This window comes from Capra hircus, chromosome 25 (assembly GCF_001704415.2).
Source record: "Capra hircus breed San Clemente chromosome 25, ASM170441v1, whole genome shotgun sequence".
In the NCBI taxonomy this organism is placed as follows: Eukaryota; Metazoa; Chordata; class Mammalia; order Artiodactyla; family Bovidae; genus Capra; species Capra hircus.
Genome location: NC_030832.1, coordinates 2,695,718 through 2,716,008, shown reverse-complemented (window position 1 = coordinate 2,716,008; position 20,291 = coordinate 2,695,718). Strand labels below are relative to the sequence as shown.

The 20,291-nt window shown below is 42.7% G+C and overlaps 1 protein-coding gene across 1 annotated transcript; it reads right to left on the bottom strand.

Annotated features, from left to right (window-relative positions):
• LOC102180985 (olfactory receptor 2C1) lies at positions 317-1,321 on the bottom strand. Its single transcript, XM_005697469.2, has one exon. The coding sequence runs from the start codon at positions 1,296-1,298 to the stop codon at positions 360-362; it is 939 nt and encodes a 312-aa protein (XP_005697526.1). The 5' UTR covers positions 1,299-1,321; the 3' UTR covers positions 317-359.

Below are 20,291 nucleotides of genomic sequence, written 5' to 3'. Positions count from 1 at the left end.
AAAAGTACAGAGTTTAGAAATTTACAAAATTCTCTAAAATACAATACTACACATGTAATATTTATTACACATAATGAATATGTAAAAATAACGTGGACAGAAGTAACCGTGAGCTGAGTCAACAACCTCTGAGCCTTGATGGCAGCCTCTGCTCTGTTATCTGTGGTCCACAGGAGGCTATTTGGTAAATAAGTGTAGAACCTAAGAAATAACACTAGCCATGGGCCAACAGCTTAGTGCTGTGGAGAATAAGCTTGTGCTGGGGTTAGTACTCCTCGTGTTCCCCTGGCCAGAGAGAGAATGAGAAAAAGCATGTAGAGATGAAAAGGTGGTAAATGATGAAGGCATTTTCCCTTCTTTCAGCTGACTTCTCTTCCCTTCCCCAGCAGCCTCCTCAGCGCCCCCTTCACCTCCTTGTTCCTCAGAGTGTAAATGAGAGGGTTCACCATGGGTGTGACCACAGAGTAGAAGAGGGAGATGAATTTGCCCTGGTCCTGCTTGCTGGTCTTGGCTGGAAGCAGATACCCATAGATAGCTGAGCCGTAGAAGAGGAGCACCACCACCAAATGGGAGAGGCACGTGTTAAAGGCCTTCCTGCGTCCCTCAGCGGAGCGGATCTTCAGCACTGCCTGAGCTATGTAGCAGTAGGAGATCAGGATGACGCTCAGCGGGACAGCAGTGAAGAATGTGCAGACGCTGTTGAGCACAGCCTCATTGAGACTCGTGTCAACACATGCCAGTTTGATCATAGCAGGCACCTCACACAGGAAGCTGTCCACCCTCCGGTGCCCACACAAAGGAAGCTGCAGAGTGAATGTTGACTGGACCACAGAGTTGCCCAAGCCACCCAACCAGGCAATGGCAGCCAGCAGCCGGCAGAGCCGAGGATTCATAATGCTGGTGTAGTGCAGGGGTCGGCACACTGCAACGAAGCGGTCAAATGCCATCACCACCAACAGGATGCACTCGGTGGCCCCTAGCCAGAGGAAAACATAGAGCTGGGTCACACAGCCACCATAGCTGATGGTCTTGTCTGCTCCCCACAAGTTGGTCAGCATTTGGGGGACTGAGCTAGTAGTAAAGGCAAGGTCCAGGGAGGAGAGGTTGCTGAGGAAGAAGTACATGGGTGTGTGGAGCCGGGCATCCAGGATGGAAAGCAGGATGATGGCTGAGTTCCCAAATAAGGTCAGCAAGTAGGAGAAGAGGATGCCTACAAAAAAGATCATCTCCAGCTGGGGATGGTCAGACACACCCATCAGAATGAAGCCCTCCAAGGAGCTGCTGTTGGCCCTTTCCATCTTTGGTTGCCTTCAGTCACTTGGGGAATCTGTCCAGGGAAAACCAGGAGTAAAGCGAGTGAAGAAGAAGCTGCTGGATTAGGTGGATCTGCATCAGTGTGATTCTGATGTCATTGAGCTTCGTAGTTAAGTACCAGTTTAAACTTTATGATTGCAAGCATTCATGCAGTCCTCAAATACTGCCAGTCCTACAATGAATGGAAACTTTATTCCATGTGAATATCAAACCTTATTACAGGAATGAAGGAAGTGCCTTATAAAGAACAAAAAGATTGGATCTTCAGTTCAACACAGTAATGACAACAGGATAGAAGGAGTTGACCATTGGAGCTAAATGTGGAAATTCTCAAAATACAGATTTACCCAGTCAAAGTTTTGGTGTACTCATGGAAAGGTCGCGCAGACTTGCTGTATTTGGAAAAGCTCCCCAGAAGGTTCTAATAATTTTTTTCCTGTCTTTTCTATATCCTTAACCAGCCCTGAAAACTCCTGGTCTAGAAAGATGAAGCTTGAGGGAGAAGGTGATAAGTTTATAAAATCATGCCAAGAATGGGTAGCATGGGCAGACTTACTCACCAAATATAGGAGATACAAATATGTGAGTTTAAAAGAGGTAAATGTACAATGGAACCAAATAGAAAGCCCAGAGATAAATCCACACACATATGGACACCTCATCTTTGACAAAGGAGGCAAGAATATACAATGGAGTAAAGACAATCTCTTTAACAAGTGGTGCTGGGAAAACTGGTTAACCACTTGTAAAAGAATGAAACTAGATCACTTTCTAACACCGCACACAAAAATAAAATCAAAATGGATTAAAGATCTAAGTGTAAGACCAGAAACTATAAAACTCCTAGAGGAGAACATAGGCAAAACACTCTCAGACATACATCACAGCAGGATCCTCTATGATCCACCTCCCAGAATTCTGGAAATAAAAGCAAAAATAAACAAATGGGATCTAATTAAAATTAAAAGCTTCTGCACAACAGAGGAAAATATAAGCAAGGTGAAAAGACAGCCTTCTGAATGGGAGAAAATAATAGCAAATGAAGCAACTGACAAACAACTAATCTCAAAAATATACAAGCAACTTATGCAGCTCAATTCCAGAAAAATAAACGACCCAATCAAAAAATGGGCCAAAGAACTAAATAGACATTTCTCCAAAGAAGACATACGGATGGCTAACAAACACATGAAAAGATGCTCAACATCACTCATTATTAGAGAAATGCAAATCAAAACCACAATGAGGTACCACTTCACACCAGTCAGAATGGCTGCGATCCAAAAATCTGCAAGCAATAAATGCTGGAGAGGGTGTGGAGAAAAGGGAACCCTCCTACACTGTTGGTGGGAATGCAAACTAGTACAGCCACTATGGAGAACAATGTGGAGATTCCTTAAAAAATTGCAAATAGAACTACCTTATGACCCAGCAATTCCACTGCTGGGCATACACACCGAGGAAACCAGAATTGAAAGAGACACATGTACCCCAATGTTCATCGCAGCACTGTTTATAATAGCCAGGACATGGAAACAACCTAGATGTCCATCAGCAGATGAATGGATAAGAAAGCTGTGGTACATATACACAATGGAGTATTACTCAGCCGTTAAAAAGAATTCATTTGAATCAGTTCTGATGAGATGGATGAAACTGGAGCCGATTATACAGAGTGAAGTAAGCCAGAAAGAAAAACACCAATACAGTATACTAACACATATATATGGAATTTAGGAAGATGGCAATGACGACCCTGTATGCAAGACAGGAAAAAAGACACAGATGTGTATAACGGACTTTTGGACTCAGAGGGAGAGGGAGAGGGTGGGATGATTTGGGAGAATGGCATTCTAACATGTATACTATCATGTAAGAATCGAATCGCCAGTCTATGTCTGATGCAGGATACAGCATGCTTGGGGCTGGTGCATGGGGATGACCCAGAGAGATGTTATGGGGAGGGAGGTGGGAGGGGGGTTCATGTTTGGGAACGCATGTAAGAATTAAAGATTTTAAAATTAAAAAAAATAAAAATAAAAAAAAATAAAGACTTGAGAATGTCAAAAAAAAAAAAAAAGAGGTAAATGTAGCACAAAACTTCACTTGAGCCCAAGCACGTGCAGGTGGAACAGGCTAAAGATAGAAACAAGGTTTACTCCAAAGCCAGTTAAATCAGTTATCGGGTGTCCATAATTAGTAAAGGATAACAGAAGATTTCAGAGGCGATCTCTGAAAGTTTGAGGTATATGACCACTGTACCCACCTTAAATGATGGAGTAATTCTTAATATCTCATAAACAAAAATTACATATTGTTAATAAAGGACCAGTTGCCATCACTTTCATTGGGCAAGACCTAGGCTTTTCTGAAAATCATGAACCAACGCCCTTCCCCCTTCTTTGACTAATAAATAAAAGGATCTGAGAAGAAAACAAAAACAGTATTGGGTGAGCTGTCCTCATCCGGACACTGAAGACTGGCAATAAATGCTCTGCCTCTTCCTCTGGACCAGAACTTGTCCACAGGAACTTGGCTGCCACACCCGAAGAGTAGCTTTACGGGAGATGTTCCTCACGGGATATATGCAAGTGTGCCATCTGGTCCTGGTGCTCCAGGCAGTGATCACTTGGCCACATCTCTTGGCCAAAACCCGAAGAACTGTTCTTTCCATCAGTGAGCAGCAGAAACACTGGAGATTTTGATGCTAGATTCCACCCAGAAGTGAGGCAGGAAATCTCTTCTAATTGTCTGTTTCTTTAGATGAGCAATGTAGTCCTTCTACTGAGACAGGGATGATATAGATTTCAGAACACTTTTCAACCCTCCTTCCTTTCTCTACCTAATACCTTAAGAAGAAGTGACTGCCTGTTCTATTCATTTGGGTCTTAAGGGAGCTGAGTTACTAATCTGATAGCTCATATTTCTGTTCTTCCTAACACCCATCTCCCTACTTCCTCCTAGAAGTTCCTGTCCCCTTGTGTCCCTTGAGGAGAAAGACACAGAGACAGACATGGCCCGTCTTCTTCCATAAGCTACCTGGTCTCCAGGTGGCTGATGCTCTGTGGCTGCTCAGTGATCCCACAATTTCTTTTGGTCCCCACTCTGTGCATAACAAGGAATAAACCAGTCAGCATGGGGAAAGGACAGGACATACCTGGAGTGGGAGATTACTGACTCCTGCCACTCAGCAAATTCAGGAGGGAGCACCATATCAGATGGATTCTGGGCCTGATCTGCACAAACTCCCCAAGCAAACATGACTGTAATAACTTCAAGTTTGAATTCAGCAACTTGATGCTCTTCAGGATGTTTCCCTCCCTTAAAGGGTCTCTCAACTTGTAATTGAGAGTTCTTGTTCTCAGTCACAATAGTTCTCTTGTAAACTGGAATGTTAAGCTGACCTGGCACTATTCGCATTTTAAGAGGAGCTCAGAGAGGACCATACTGAACTCAGAGTAGGTGCCATTTATGGTGTAATTTAGGAGCACCTAGATGGAGTTTGTTCGGGTACAGAAGGATTTTTAGGGATCACTCGTGTGTGCGTAGATGGTTCCCATCTTGGCCTGTCTGTAAGTTTGTTTTGAACTTTCAAGATGTTGAGAAGAGCAGCCAAGACTTGCTTCTTGGTTAATCCGGGATGCTGTCGTGGCCCAACTTCGCCCAGTCTTCTGCCCATTCTTCTGCCCATTCTTCCCCAAATCTCACAATTCTCAGTTGGCCACTTGCAGATTAGCCTCAACAAATATGGAATTTGGAGTTGGCTTTCTCCTATTACAGAAATTGCTCCTGGGCTGTCAGCACTCCCCATATGTGGGTACAGGTTCTCAGAATTCAAACCTTCCTTTAACATCAGCTTCAGCAATAAACAGAAAGGGAATCATAAAAAATACAAACAAATAAGGAAACCTAATCCTGAATTCCTTATCCTTCCAGAGAAGTTTTTATATATGATTTATTTTTAAATATTTAATTTATTTGGAGACACTTGACAGTGATACTCCTGACAGCTCAGTTTGTGCCTATCTTGCATCTAAGTTCTAAGTTCATCTTTTCATGGTGACCTGGTCAAGACTGGAGATAAGGTTTTCAATGTAGGATAACACTGTGGCAGTATGGCACGCAAGGGCCACACAGCAGAATAAACTCTACCTAGAAGGATGAAGATGGCATGTATGGATGTGAGAGTTGGACTGTGAAGAAAGCTGAGCGCCGAAGAATTGATGCTTTTGAACTGTGGTGTTGGAGAAGACTCTTGAGAGTCCCTTGGACTGCAAGGATATCCAACCAGTCCATCCTAAAGGAGATCAGTCCTGGGTGTTCTTTGTAAGGAATGATGCTGAGGCTGAAACTCCAATACTTTGACCACCTCATGCAAAGAGTTGACTCATTGGAAAAGACTCTGATGCTGGGAGGGATTGGGGGCAGGAGGAGAAGGGGACGACCCAGGATGAGATGGCTGGATGGCATCACCGACTCGATGGACACGAGTTTGGGTGAACTCCGGGAGTTGGTGATGGACAGGGAAGCCTGGCATGCTGCGATTCATGGGGTGGCAAAGAGTGGGACACGACTGAGCGACTGAACTGAACTTAACTGAACTGAGGAGGATGAAGTCTAAGGTAGATTTGAAGTGTTTGATGGAGTGAACAGGAATCCCACCCCAAATCTCAGAATTCAAAAATTAGAAAAGAGGAGTTTGAATCTTTTTTTTTTTTTTAGGAGTTTGAATCTTAAAGGAGGTAAGTATAGGATCAATAAAAGAAAAAATGACATAGTTCATAGTAAAACTATGGAACCTATTACTCTTTAGAGGTATCACAGTATATATTAAAATTTAAGGAACATAAAGGGAGAAGAAGGGAATCAATGATGTCTAGAGCGGACTCCACATCTGATGTTTGCATCAGGGAATACAACAAAGCTCACTTAAATCGATTTCTGATGCTACTGTTGGAAAAAAATGCTGGATGCAGGATGGCTCAGAAGGCAATTCTAATGAACATAGGATCTTACAAAATTAAAGAGTTAAATGGCAGTACGTCAAATATGTATGAAAACTCCCCACCACAAACTCAGATTGGAAAAAGCTGGATAAGCTTGGTGTTCCAGGAATAGCTCTCCAGGGTACAATCCTCTGCAAACTGAGGGCAGTTTCAAAAGGAAAACTGGACAGAGGAGTGCTTGATGTGAGGGCCAGGAAGTAAGCTTTCTGCCCTGTCTTGCATAGGCAGTTCCTTAGTGGAGGGTCTTACCTGATTTGCCTGACATTTTAAAAAGGACACGGAGCATGTGCAGATTTTTAGGGAAGAAAAAGCAAAAGAAAATAGGTATTATGGAAAATGTCCAAGACATTAACTTGTTTAAGAAGAAGTGATTAAAGAGAGGTTTTTTTTTTTTCTTCCAGTTAACGTTTTTGCTATATGGTGGGATTTCAAAGACAGCTGCTCATACAGCAGGTGCTCTCCTTATCTATGAAAAGCAAAAACAGGCTTAAATTAAAAGCAAGAGAAATTGTGCTTTGACATTCTGAGATTTTGGCATGAAAACAACATTGGCAAATTCTTTGGCAAGAGAAAAAGGAATTAAAGATTTTGCTTAGAAATTTATCTAAGTTTAGAGATTTGTCTGACCAGGGGCACTGGGCTATCCCAAAGTCTGCCATGACCCTTTTCTGCTGGAGGATTCTGTTCCTAGGACACATATGTGCACACAAAAGCGTCTGTCTTTGGGGGTGGTGTGATCAGGATAAGAATTTTCCAGTTTCTCTCCTAAACATCCTAGAAATGAATTTTATTCCATAAAAGTTCTTAATCTGTAGTTTTATAATTCCCCTGTGAAGTTTAAATATCTTCCTTTCTTATCTCTTTTCTTAGCTGGTATGTGTGTGTCTAACTCTTTTGTGACCCCATGGACTGTAGCCCGCCAGGCTCCTCTGTCCATGGAATTTTCCAGGCAAGAACAATAAAGAGGGTCGCCATTTCCTACTCAAGGGGATCTTCCTGACCCAGGGATGGAACCTGCGTCTCAGGCATTGAACCCACAATGTCTCCAGCATTGGCAGGCAGGTTCTTTACCCCTATGCCACCTAGGAAGGGCTCTCAGCTGATAGAGGCTGTCACAAATGCACTTGGGGCCCCCATACCATGTCCTCCAAACTTTCTCCAGGAAGTAAGAATACAAAGCCAGCGCTTGTAGAAGGTCATTTCATCTGCTCCCTCTCCTCTCTCCAATTCCCCTGACTGCTCTTTCCTTTTCCATCTTCTCCTCTTATACCCCGGATTCTCATTAGTAGAAATCTATGAATCGTCTACGGAAACATACCTTTGGCTTCAAGAGCCCATGCAACTCTGTCACTCTGTCACACTGTCACTGGTGCTTGCTGGATCGAGCAGGGGGGAGAGTGTGAAATTAGGAAGGAAGCTGTGCTGCGTCGCTACTCTCCTACCCTCGAGGAGAGGGCTTTTAACCATGCGGTTGGCCCTGGCCCTCTGAGGAGCACTGGCTCTGACACCCGGAAGCCCAGCTCACTCTTGCTCATTCTGCAGAGCCCAAGGGGGGACCTCTGTCCCCCACAGGCAATTAGCACAAAGCACTTGCATGGCCAGGACTCAGGAACAAGGCAGTCCCTGAAGAACCGACTGGTTCTTTCACCTGAACTCCATCCCCAAACACAGATTACTAATTGAAAGAGCAGTGAGAATACCTGCATTCCTTAAATTATTAATAATTACATAATTTTATCCTTTTCCAGGTACTTTCACAAGATCTAGCTTAGTTCTTACAATGCTTTCTACGGCAGGTGGTCTTACTTGGTAGACAAGTAAACCAAGCATAAAATGAGAATAAAATGACTCGTTTAGTGTTAAACAGTGTTTTCTCATTAGGCATAAACATACCATTTTATGCAGAAGCTAGTATTTTTTAAGTATGATTGATTTACAATATTATGTTAGTTTCAGGGGTACAATATTTTGTTGTTCCTTCGCTATGTCATGTCTAACTCTTTGTGACCCCATGGACCACAGCAAGCCAGGCTCCTCTGTCCTCCACTATCTCTCAGGGTTTGCTCACATTCATGTCCATTGAGTCAGTAATGCTATCTAACCATCTCATCTCATCCTCTGCCGCCCACTTCTCCTCCTGCTCTCAATCATTCCCAGCATCAGAGTCCTTCCCAATGAGTCAGCCCTTGGCATAAGGTGGACAAAATACTGGAGCTGCAGCTTCAGCAACAGTCCTCCCAATGAACACTCAGAGTTAATTTCCTTTAGGACTGACTGGTTTGATCTCCTTGCAGTCCAAGGGACTCTCATAGCATAGTGACTGAATATTTTTTACAGATTATGCTCCTTTTAAAGTTATTAAAAAATAATGGCTATATTTCCCTGTGCTGTACAATATATGCTTATTGTTTATTTTACATATAGCCATTTGTTATCTCTTAATTCGTTACCTCTATCTTTCAGTTCCCCTTTCCTTCTCCCACTGGTAACCACTAGTTTCTTCTCTATGTCTATGAGTCTATTTCTGTTTTGATATATTCATTCGTTTTATTTTTTAGATCCAACATCTAAGTAATAACATAGAGCATTTGTCTTTGTCTGACATTTCACTAAACGTAATGCTCTTTAGATCACCCACGTTGTTGCAAATGGAAGAATTTCATTATATTTTACGACTGAGTTACATAGGCATTATAAAAATATACCATACCTTCATCCATTCATCTGTTGATGGACAGTTAGGTTGTTTCTATATCTTAGCTATTATAAAGAATGCTACTGTGAACATTGAAGTGCATATATCTTTTCAAATTAATGTTTTCATTTTGTTTTAATATGTACCTGGGAGCAGAATTGCTGATCATATGATAGTTCTGTTTTTAGTTTTTTGAGGAACCTCCATAGTGTTTTCCATAATTGCTGCACCAATTTACATTTCTAACAACAGTGTACTAGGGGTCCCTTTTCTCCACACCCTCATCAACATTTGTTATTTGTAGACTTTTTTATATTAATAGCCATTCTGACAGGTATGAGGTGATTACCTTGTGCTTTGGATTTGCATTTCTCTAACTATTAGTGATGTTGAGCATTTTTTCATGTTTGCTGGCTATGTGTATATCTACTTTTAAAAATGTTTGTTTGGGGCTTCCCTGATGTTCCAGTGGTTCAAAATCCATCTGGCAATGCAGGGGACATGGGTTTGATCCCTGGTCCAAGAAGATCCCAAATGCTGTGAGGCAACTAAGCCCATGTGCCAAAAGTACTGAAGCCTGTGCTCTAGAGCCTGTCTTCTGCAACAGAAGCCCATGCACCAACTAGAGAAAGACCACGTGCAACAACAACAAAAAAAACCCAGTGCAGCCAAAAATAACAAATACATTTTTTTTAATTAAAAAGAATATGTCAGTGATAAAAATGGTCGTCCCTGAAAAAAAAATGTCTATTCATGGCTTCTGCCCATTTTAAAATTGGGTTGTTTGTTTTTTTTTAATTGAGTTGTTTGAATTGTTTATATATGATGGATATAAACCCCACCAGTCATGTATTTTGCAATTATTTTCCCCAATAGATTGTCTTTTCATTTTGTCAATGGTTTCCTTTGCTCCACAAAAACTTCTAAGTTTAATTAGGTCCCATTTATTTATTTTTGCTTTTTTTTACCTTTGTTTTAGAAGAAAAATAAAAAAAAATATTGCTATGATTTATATAAAGGAGTATTCTGCTACACTCTTCTAGGAATTTTATGGCTTTAGGTTTTAAGTCATAATCTTTTGAGTTCATTTTTGTATATAGTGTCAGAAAATGTTCTAATTTCATTTTTTATACATGTAGCTGTCCAGTTTTCCCAGCACCACTTATTAAAGAAACAGTCTTTTCTCCATTGTATAGTCTTCCCTCCTTTGTCATATATTAATTGATCATAAGTGCATGGATTTCTTTCTGAACTATTTTGTCCCATTGATCTATACGGCTGTTTTTGTGCCAGAACTCTGCTGTTTTCATTACTGTAGCTTTTGAGTATAGTCTGAACTCAAGAAGTGTGATACCTCCAGCTTTGTTCTTTTATCTCAAGATTGCTTTAGTAATTCAGGGTCTTTGTGGTTCCATATAAATCTCAGGATTATTTGTTTCAGTTCTATGAAAAATATCATGGGTATTTTGATAGGGATTGCATTAAATCTGTAGATTGCCTTGGGTGGTACAGACATTTTAACAATATTATTTCTTCCAATCCATAAACACAAGATATCTTTCCATTTCTTTGTAGCATCTTCATTTTCCTTCATCTATATTTTATAGTTCTGAGAGTATGTATCTTTCACCTCCTTGGTTAAGTTTATTACTAGATCTTTTATTCTTTTTGATGAGGAAGTTAGTATTTTTAACTCATCATCAGGAAGTTGTTGGTTTTGAGTGTTTATTTGTGGGGGAATAGAGTAAAAGGGATTGCCACTATCTCTGGACTTAAGAGGATCATAAGTCTTAGCCTTAGACATTCACCTCATTCTGTATGAAGAGGCATAATCTACAAATGATGCTAAATAAACACTTAAAGGCTAACTGGCAACCTGATTAGGCCATTAAATGTCACTGAAGATAAACTACCCCCAAAACTGCTGACTTAGAAACCATGTCATTCAACTGAGGGTAGACAGTGTCCCAGGTGCTGCTGGGGTATGGAGGCAAGCAAGGTGGGCATGGTCCCTGCCCAGTGTGGCTCCCTGCCCTGTGGGCCTGTCTCCAACATGACTGCGGTAACCACAAGCACTGCAGGTTTGCTGTGTGCCAGATGCTCCGCTCAGTGGTCTACACTACCATGATGGCCACACTACTTCCTGTTTTACAAGAGAGGAACTAAGGCTCAGAAGTAGTAGATAATTGTCCAGGGCACATGGACTAGTTGGTACATGGTAGAGCCCCTTAAACTTTATCTCTATTTTGACTATAAAGTCCACACTCATGAAAAACTGGAGAAGGCAATGGCACCCCACTCCAGGACTCTTGCCTGGAAAATCCCATGGACAAAAGAGCCTGGTAGGCTGCAGTCCATGGGGTTGCTAAGAGTCCGACATGACTGAGCAACTTCACTTTCACTTTTCACTTTCATGGGTTGGAGAAGGAAATGGCAACCCACTCCAGTGTTCTTGCCTGGAGAATCCCAGGGACGGGAGCCTGGTGGGCTGCCATCTATGGGGTCGCACAGAGTTGGACACGACTGAAGTGACTTAGCAGCAGCAGCATGAATAACTAGAGAATGTCAATGTCCATCAGTGGGGAATTCAGTAAATCATCTACCTCTATGGAATACTGTATAAAATGTGATTACAGGTCTCTGTAAGACCTCTCGTTTGCTAATTCTTATTTTATTTACTTTTCCATTTTATTGCCAATCCCACTCTCATTCCCCTTCACTCTCTCATAGGCACTTCCTCTGTCTCATGTGTTTGACAAGTAAGTGTTTTGGTATGCATTGTTATCCTTGTAAAACATGTAATGTTGTTTTGTATATGTGATGTTTTAAATTTGCTTGATGTTATTATGGTATACCTCCCATTCTGCTTATCTTTTAACTCCTTTTCCCCACAATGTTATTACTTATGTTTCAAAAGATATATCCATGTTGTTATGTGGACATTTAGTTTAGTGAGTTTTCAAAACAATAGGTATTTATTTTTATTTATTTTTTTGCTTGTGCCAGGTCTTAGTTGCAGCATGTGGGATCTAGTTCCCCTGACCAAGGATTAACCCTGGGCCTCCTGCATTGGGAGCATGGAGTTTCCAGCCACTGGACCACAAGGGAAGTCCTTAGTTTAGTGTTTCTAATGCTTAATATGCCTTTATTCGTCCATTCCATTAGGGATGAACATACAGATTGCCTTAATTTCCTGCAACCACAGACAATGCTACAGTGAATGTTCATATACAGGCCCCTTTATGGACATGAGCCTCTATCACAGAGGCTCCATATATCCACAAAAGCTGCCAAACTCTTCCAAAGGATGTAACTGCATACAACTCCCAAAGCTTTAAATTAAAGGCCCTGATTCCCACAACCCCATCCTAGCTAACACCTACTGCCACCAAATCTTCTAATTTATGCTAATTTGATGGGTATAAAATGCTGCCTCAGATTAGTTTGCATTTCTCTGATTATTAGTGAGATAGGCCATTTTTTTAAATAAACATTTTGGCAGTTTTTATTTCTTCTTCTATAAACTGCCTTTTCACATCCTCTGCCCACTTTAATTTTAATTCTTATATGTTTTTTCTGGTTTATTTGCAGTAGATCTTAGAATGGTCTAGATAAACTTTGCCAGATAGATATATTGTAAATACTTCCCCCTAGGTTAGTCTATGCTGACCTCTGAAGATAAATCCTTAATTTTTATATAATCTGATTAATACATCATATGACATCACATCACATCAGATATCCCCAACAACATAGGTGCTTTTTGTATTCAGTTCAGTTCATTTCAGTCACTCAGTCATGTCTGACTCTTTGTGACCCCAGGGACTGCAGCATGCCAGGCTTCCCTGGCCATCACCAACTCCTGGAGCCTACTAAAACGCATGTCCATTGAGTCGGTGATGCCATTCAACCATCTCATCCTCTGTCGTCCCCTTCTCCTCCAGCCCTCAATCTTTCCAAGCAGCAGGGTCTTTTCCAATGAGTCAGTTCTTCCCATCAGGTGGTCAAAGTATTGGCGTTTCAGCTTCAACATTGGTCCTTCCAATGAATATTCAGGACTGATTTCCTTAGGATTGACCAGTGGATCTCCTTGCAGTCCAGGGGACTCTCAAGAGTCTTCTCCAACACCACAGTTCAAAAGCATCAATTCTTAGGCGCTCAGCTTTCTTTATAGTCCAACTCTCACATCTATGCATGACTACTGGAAAAACCATAGCTTTGGCTAGATGGACCTTTGCTGGTAAATAATGTCTCTGCTTTTTAATATGCTTTCTAGGTTGGTTGTAGCTTTTCTTCTAAGGAGCAAGCATCTTTTAATTTTATGACTGCAGTCACCATCTGCAGTGATTTTGGAGCCCCCAAAATAAAGTCTCTCACTATTTCCATTGTTTTCTCATCTATTTACCATGAAGTGATGGGACCAGATGCCATGATCTTTGTTTTCTGATAGTTGAGTTTTAAGCCAAATTTTTCACTCTCCTCTTTCACTTTCATCAAGAGGATCTTTAGTTCCTCTTCACTTTCTGCCATAAGAGTGGTGTCCTCTGCAGATAGGAGATTATTGATATTTCTCCCAGCAATTTTGATTCCAGATTATACTTCATCCAGCCCAGCGTTTCTCATGATGTACTCTGCATATAAGTTAAATAAGCAGGGTGATAATATACAGCCTTGATGTACTCCTTTCCCAATTTGGAACCAGTCTGTTGTTCCATGTCTGGTACTAACTGTTGCTTCCTGACCTGCATACAGATTTCTCAGGAGGCAGGTAAGGTGGTCTGGGATTCCCATCTCTTGAAGAATTTTCCAGTTTTTGTAATCCACACAGTCAAAGGCTTTGGCATAGCCAATAAAACAGAAGTAAATGTTTTTCTGGAACTCTCTTGCATTTTTAATGATCCAGTGGCTGTTGGCAATTTGATCTCTGGTTCCTCTGCCTTTCTAAAACCGGCTTGAACATCTGGAAGTTCATGGTTCATGTACTGTTGAAACATGGCTTGGAGAATGTTGAGCATTACTTTGTTAGCATGTGAGATGAATGCAATTGTATGGTAGTTTGAACATTCTTTGGCATTGCCTTTCTTTGGGACTGGAATGAAAACTGATCTTTTCCAGTCCTGTGGCCACTGCTGAGTTTTCCAGATTTGCTGGCATATTGAGTGCAGCACTTTCACAGCATCATCTTTTGGGATTTGAAATGGCTCAACTGGAATTCCATCACCTCCACTAGTTTTGTTTTTAGTGATGCATCCTAAGGCCCACTTGACTTTACATTCCAAGATATCTGGCTCTAGTTGAGTGATCACACCATCGTGGTTATCTGGGTCATGAAGATCTTTTCTGTATAGTTCTGTGTATTCTTGCCACCTCTTCTTAATATATTCTGCTTCTGTTAGGTCCATACCATTTCTGTCCTTTATTGTGCTCATCTTTGCATGAAATGTTCCCTTGGTATCTCCAATTTTCTCGAAGAGATCTCTAGTCTTTCCCATTCTACTGTTTTGCTCTATTTCTTTGCATTGATAGCTGAGGAAGGCTTTCTTATCTCTCCTTGCGATTCTTTGGAACTTTGCATTCAAATCGGTATATCTTTCCTTTTCTCCTTTGCCTTTAGCTTCTCTTCTTTTCTCAGCTATTTGTAAGGCCTCCTCAGACAGCCATTTTGCATTTTTGCATTTCTTTTCCTTGGGGATAGTCTTTGTCACTGCCTCCCTGTACAATGTCACAAATCTCAGTCCATAGTTCTTCAGGCATTCTGTCTATCAGATCGAATCCCTTGAATCTATTTCTCACCTCCACTGTATAATTGTAAGGGATTTGATTTAGGTCATACCTGAATGGTCTAACAGTTTTCCCTACTTTCTTCAATTTAAGTCTGAATTTGGCAAGAAGGAGTTCATGATCTGAGCCACAGTCAGCTCCCGGTCTTGTTTTTGTTGACTGTATAGAGCTTCTCCATCTTTGACTGCAAAGAATATAATCAATCTGATTTCGGTGTTGACCATCTGGTGATGTCCATGTGTAGAGTCTTCTCTTGTGTTGTTGGAAGAGGGTGTTTGCTATGACCAGTGCATTTTCTTGGCAAAACTCTATTAGTCTTTGCCCTGCTTCATTCCGCATTCCAAGGCCAAATTTGCCTGTTACTCCACGTGTTTCTTGACTTCCTACTTTTGCATTCCAGTCCCCTATATTGAAAAGGACTTCTTTTTTGGGTGTTAGTTCTAAAAGATCTTGTAGGTCTTCATAAAACCGTTCAACTTCAGCTTCTTCAGCATTACTGGTTGGGGCATAGACTTGGATAACTGTGATATTGAATGGTTTGCCTTGGAGACGAACAGAGATCATTCTGTCGTTTTTGAGATTGCATCCAAGTACTGCATTTCGGACTCTTTTGTTGACCATGATGGCTACTCCATTTCTTCTGAGAGATTCCTGCCTGCAGTAGTAGATGTAATGGTCATCTGAGCTAAATTCACCCATTCCAGTCCGTTTTAGTTTGCTGATTCCTAAAATGTCGACTTTCATCCTTGCCATTTCTTGTTTGACCGCTTCCAATTTGCCTTGATTCATGGACCTGACATTCCAGGTTCCTATGCAATATTTCTCTTTACAGCATCAGATCTTGCTTCTATCACCAGTCACATCCACAACTGGGTATTGTTTTTGCTTTGGCTCCATCCCTTCATTCTTTCTGGAGTTATTTCTCCACTGATCTCCAGTAGCATATTGGGCACCTAATGACCTGGGGAGTTCCTCTTTTGGTATCCTATCATTTTGCCTTTTCATACTGTTCATGGGGTTCTCAAGGCAAGAATACTGAAGTGGTTTGCCATTCCCTTCTCCAGTGGACCACATTCTGTCAGGCCTCTCCACCATGACCCGCCCGTCTTGGGTTGCCCCGCAGCCATGGCTTGGTTTCATTGAGTTAGACAAGGCTGTGGTCCTAGTGTGATTAGATTGACTTGTTTTCTGTGAGTATGGTTTCAGTGTGTCTGCCCTCTGATGCCCTCTTGCAACACCTACCATCTTACTTGAGTTTCTCTTACCTTTGGCATGGGGTATCTCTTCACAGCTGCTGCAGCAAAGCACAGCCACTGCTCCTTACCTTGGATGAGGGGTATCTCCTTACCACCGACGTTCCTGACCTTCAACTTGGGATAGCTCCTCTAGGCCCTCCTGTGCCTACGCAGCCACTGCTCCTCGGGTTGCTCCTCCCAGCCGCCGGCCCTGGCCTCCGGCGTGGGTGGTTCCTCCCAGCTAGTAGTAGATATAACGGCTATCTGAGTTAAATTCACCCATTCCAGTCCATTTTAGTTCACTGATTTCTAAAATGTCAATGTTCACTCTTGCCATCTCCTATTTGACCACCTCCAATTTTCCTCGAATCATGGACCTAACATTCCAGGTTCCTATGCAATATTGCTCTTTATAGCATCGGACTTTACTTCCATCACCCGTCACATCCACAACTAGGCGTTCTTTTTGCTTTGGCTCTGTCTCTTCATTCTTTCTGGAGTTATTTCTCCACTCTTCTCCAGTAGCATATTGGGCACCTACCGACCTGGGGAGTTCATCTTTCAGTGTCATACCTTTTTGCTTTTTCATACTATTCATGGGGTTTTCAAGGCAAGAATACTGAAATGGCTCGCCATTTCCTTCTCCAGTGGACCATGTTTTGTCAGAACTCTCCACTTTTTATATTACTAAGAAAGAAATAGAAAGGAGGCACTGAACAGCCAAACAAAAGTCCCTGCCCCCAAGAAGTGTGATTGACTTCTTCTGAAATAGACTTCTGTAATTTTTGGCAAAATATAATAAGAATGTATTCCTTTACAATTAGAAAAATCCAATTAGGAAAAGGTTTTAGTGTCTTTTAAATTTTTTATTAAATTAAAAAATTTTTTGATTTGGGAGAATGGCATTGAAACATGTATAATATCATATAAGAAACAAATCACCAGTCTAGGTTTGGTGCAGGATACAGGATGCTTGGGGCTGGTGCACTGGGATGACCCAGACGGATGGTATGGGGAGGGAGGTGGGAGGGGGGTTCTGTATTGGGAACACGTGTACACCTGTGGCAGATTCATGTTGATGTATGGCAAAACCAATACAATATTGTAAAGTAAATCAATAAAAATAAAAAAATTTTATTTACTTTTGGCTGTGCCAGGTCCTCATTGCTGCACGCGCTTTTTTCTAGCTGCGGTGAGCTACTCTTTAGTTATGGTGAGCAGGCTTCTCATAGAGGTGGGTTTTCATTGAGGTGGCTTCTCTTGTGGGCATGGACTCTAGAGTACAGGCTCAGTAGTTGTGGCATACACACAGGCTTAAGTTGCCCTGTGGCATGTGGGATTTTCCCAGACCAGGGATGGAACCCATGTCTCCTGCATTGGCAGGCAGGTTCTTTACCACTGAATCATCAGGGAAGTCCCCGGTGTCTTTTAAATTTTTATTAAGATAAAAGTCACATAACAAAATGCACATTTTTAACCATTTCAAATGTTCATTCCAGTGACTTTTAGTATATTCAGAAGATTGTTCAATAATCACCCCTGTTTACTTGCACAATATTTTCATTATCACAAAAGAAAACTCTCCACCCATTAAGTAGTTACTCCTCATTCTCTCGTTCCATCCTCTGGCAACCACTAGTCTCCCTTCTGTCTCTATGGATTTGCCACTTCCAGGTATTTCATATATATGGAATCATATAATCTGTGGCCTTTTGGGACCTCCATTCTTTCACTTAGCACAATGTTTTCAAGTTTCATCCATGTTGTTGTATGTATGTATCAGTACTAAATTCACTCTGTTCATTCAATCATCAGTTGATGAACACTTCGGTAATTTAACCTTTAGATTATTGTGAATTGTGCTCCTGTGAGCATTGATGTGCAAGTTTATGTTTGAAAATATGTCTTCAGTTCTTTCTAGTATATACTTAGGAGTGGAATTATGGGTTCATATAGTAATTCTGTGTTTATCTTTTTGAGAAACTTTATAAGAAACAGCCGCACTAAGCGCAGGCGGCGGCGAGCCGGCGCACTAGGCGCAGGCGCGGCTGAGAGGAGTTACCCTGCGTCCGAGGTCAGGGGCGGTGACCCTGAGAAGCCACCCCGAGCCAGGGGCAGCAGCTGGGAGGAGCCACCTATGCCGGAGGCCAGGGCCAGCGGCGCAACCCAAGGAGCTGTGGCTGCGCAGCACAGGAGGGCCTAGAGGAGCTATCCCAAGTTGAAGGTCAGGAACAGCGGTGGTAAGGAGATACCCCTCTTCCAAGGTAAGGAGCAGCGGCTGTGCTTTGCTGGAGCAGCTGTGAAGAGATACCCCACGCCCAAGGTAAGAGAAACCCAAGTAAGATGGTAGGTGTTGCAAGAGGGCATCAGAGGGCAGACACACTGAAACCGTACTCACAGAAAACTAGTCAATCTAATCACACTAGGACTGTTACAACCTCACCAGAGCCATGACAGGCTCAGAGAGGTGCACTAGGCCAAAAATAATCCCTGAGTCATGCTCCAGGGGGCTTCCGGGGATGGTAACTCTGGCCAATCAGAGAGATGATAACTCTGGCCAATCAGAGGGATGATGACTGGCCAATCAGTAAATACCAGGAAACCCCTGCAGCCAATCAACCCTTGCCAATTCCCTGTCTTTGTTCTAAACTTATAAATACTGCTGTAAATCTGGGCTTGGGGCTCTCATCAAGACTCCACTGCACTGGATGAGACGGGAGCCCTGGCTCGAGCTGGCAATAAAACCCCTTTATGCTTTTGCATTGCTGTGGACATCTTATACTCTCAGTTTTGGGGACTCGGACTCTGGGCATAACATTTGGGGGCTCGTCCGGGATCCCTTTAACTCGGAAGAATAACATTCTCCCAGTAGAAGGGGTTTCCTCACTAGGAGGAGAGAGATCTGAACACCAGTGTTAGTTTTGGATTAAGTCCAGCGTAAGGCCGAGGCCCGGTATCGTGCCGGGGAGGCAGCTGGCTCTGTGAACATCCTGCAGGTAAGATTGAGTGCATTGTCGGTGGCCACCTTGCGTTTGTTATCTGTTTGTCTATTTGTGGTGTCTGTGTTGCTCTTTGTGTGCTCTGTTGGCTCCCAGTGTACTTTTCTGTGATCATGGGACAAACAACTTCTACTCTTTTATCTCTTATGATTAACCACTTCTCTGATTTTAAGTCTAGAGCACAGAATCTATCATTGCTGGCGAAGAAGAGCAAGTTAGTAACTTTTTGTTCTGCTGAGTGGCCTGCTTTTGATGTCAGCTGGCCACAAGAGGGCACCTTCAGCCTGCCTACTATTCGAGCGGTCAGAGAGAAGGTGCTCACCCCCTACCCTTCGGGGCACCCAGACCAAACTCCATACATTTTGGTCTGGCAGGACCTGGTGGAAAACCCCCCAGCCTGGCTAAAACCTTTTGTTTTTCAGCCCCTCACTTCCCTTCCCTCTTCCCCATCCTCAGCTTCATTACCTCCACAGGTACTAGTCGTGAAAGCATCCAAAGAGAAAGAAGACAAAAAGCACAGCAACCGAGTGAAACCGGTATTCCAGGAATCCTCACTATGCCCCAATTTACTTGACCTGGAGACTGAACTCTCCCTGCCCCCCATGCGGATCCACTTCTGCCCCCGCAGTTTCCTCAGGTCTCTTCTGGAGGGATACAAAGGGACACCGAGGCTTCGGCCCCAGCCCGGGAAGGAGGCCCCGCCCAAGGGACTCGGGAAAAAACCAGGGGCATCACCAATATGGCGGAAGAAAACAAACTGGAAGCCCCCTCCTCCACAGTCCAGGCATTTCCAGTTCGGGCGGGGCCTGCCCGAGCAGATGGAGAACGGACATACCAGTACTGGCCCTTTTCCACCAGTGATCTTTACAACTGGAAAACTCAGACCCCTTCATTCTCTGAAAAACCTCAGGGCCTCATTGACCTTTTAGAATCTATCCTTTTCACACATAACCCCACCTGGGATGACGGTCAACAGTTGTTACAAGTGCTTTTTACTACAGAGGAACGTAAACGGGTCTTGTCAGAAGCACGGAAAAAAAATGTGCCGGGGGTAGATGGGAAACCCACTACGCAGCCTAACCTGATTGATGAGGGATTTCCCCTGACGCAGCCCTGCTGGGACTTCGAGCGAGCTAAAGGTAGGGAGCGTCTCCGAGTGTACCGCCAGACTCTCATGGCCGGCCTCCGAGCAGCCGCCAGGAGGCCAACAAATTTGGCTAAAGTAAATCTGGTTAGACAAGAGCCAAATGAGAGCCCGGCA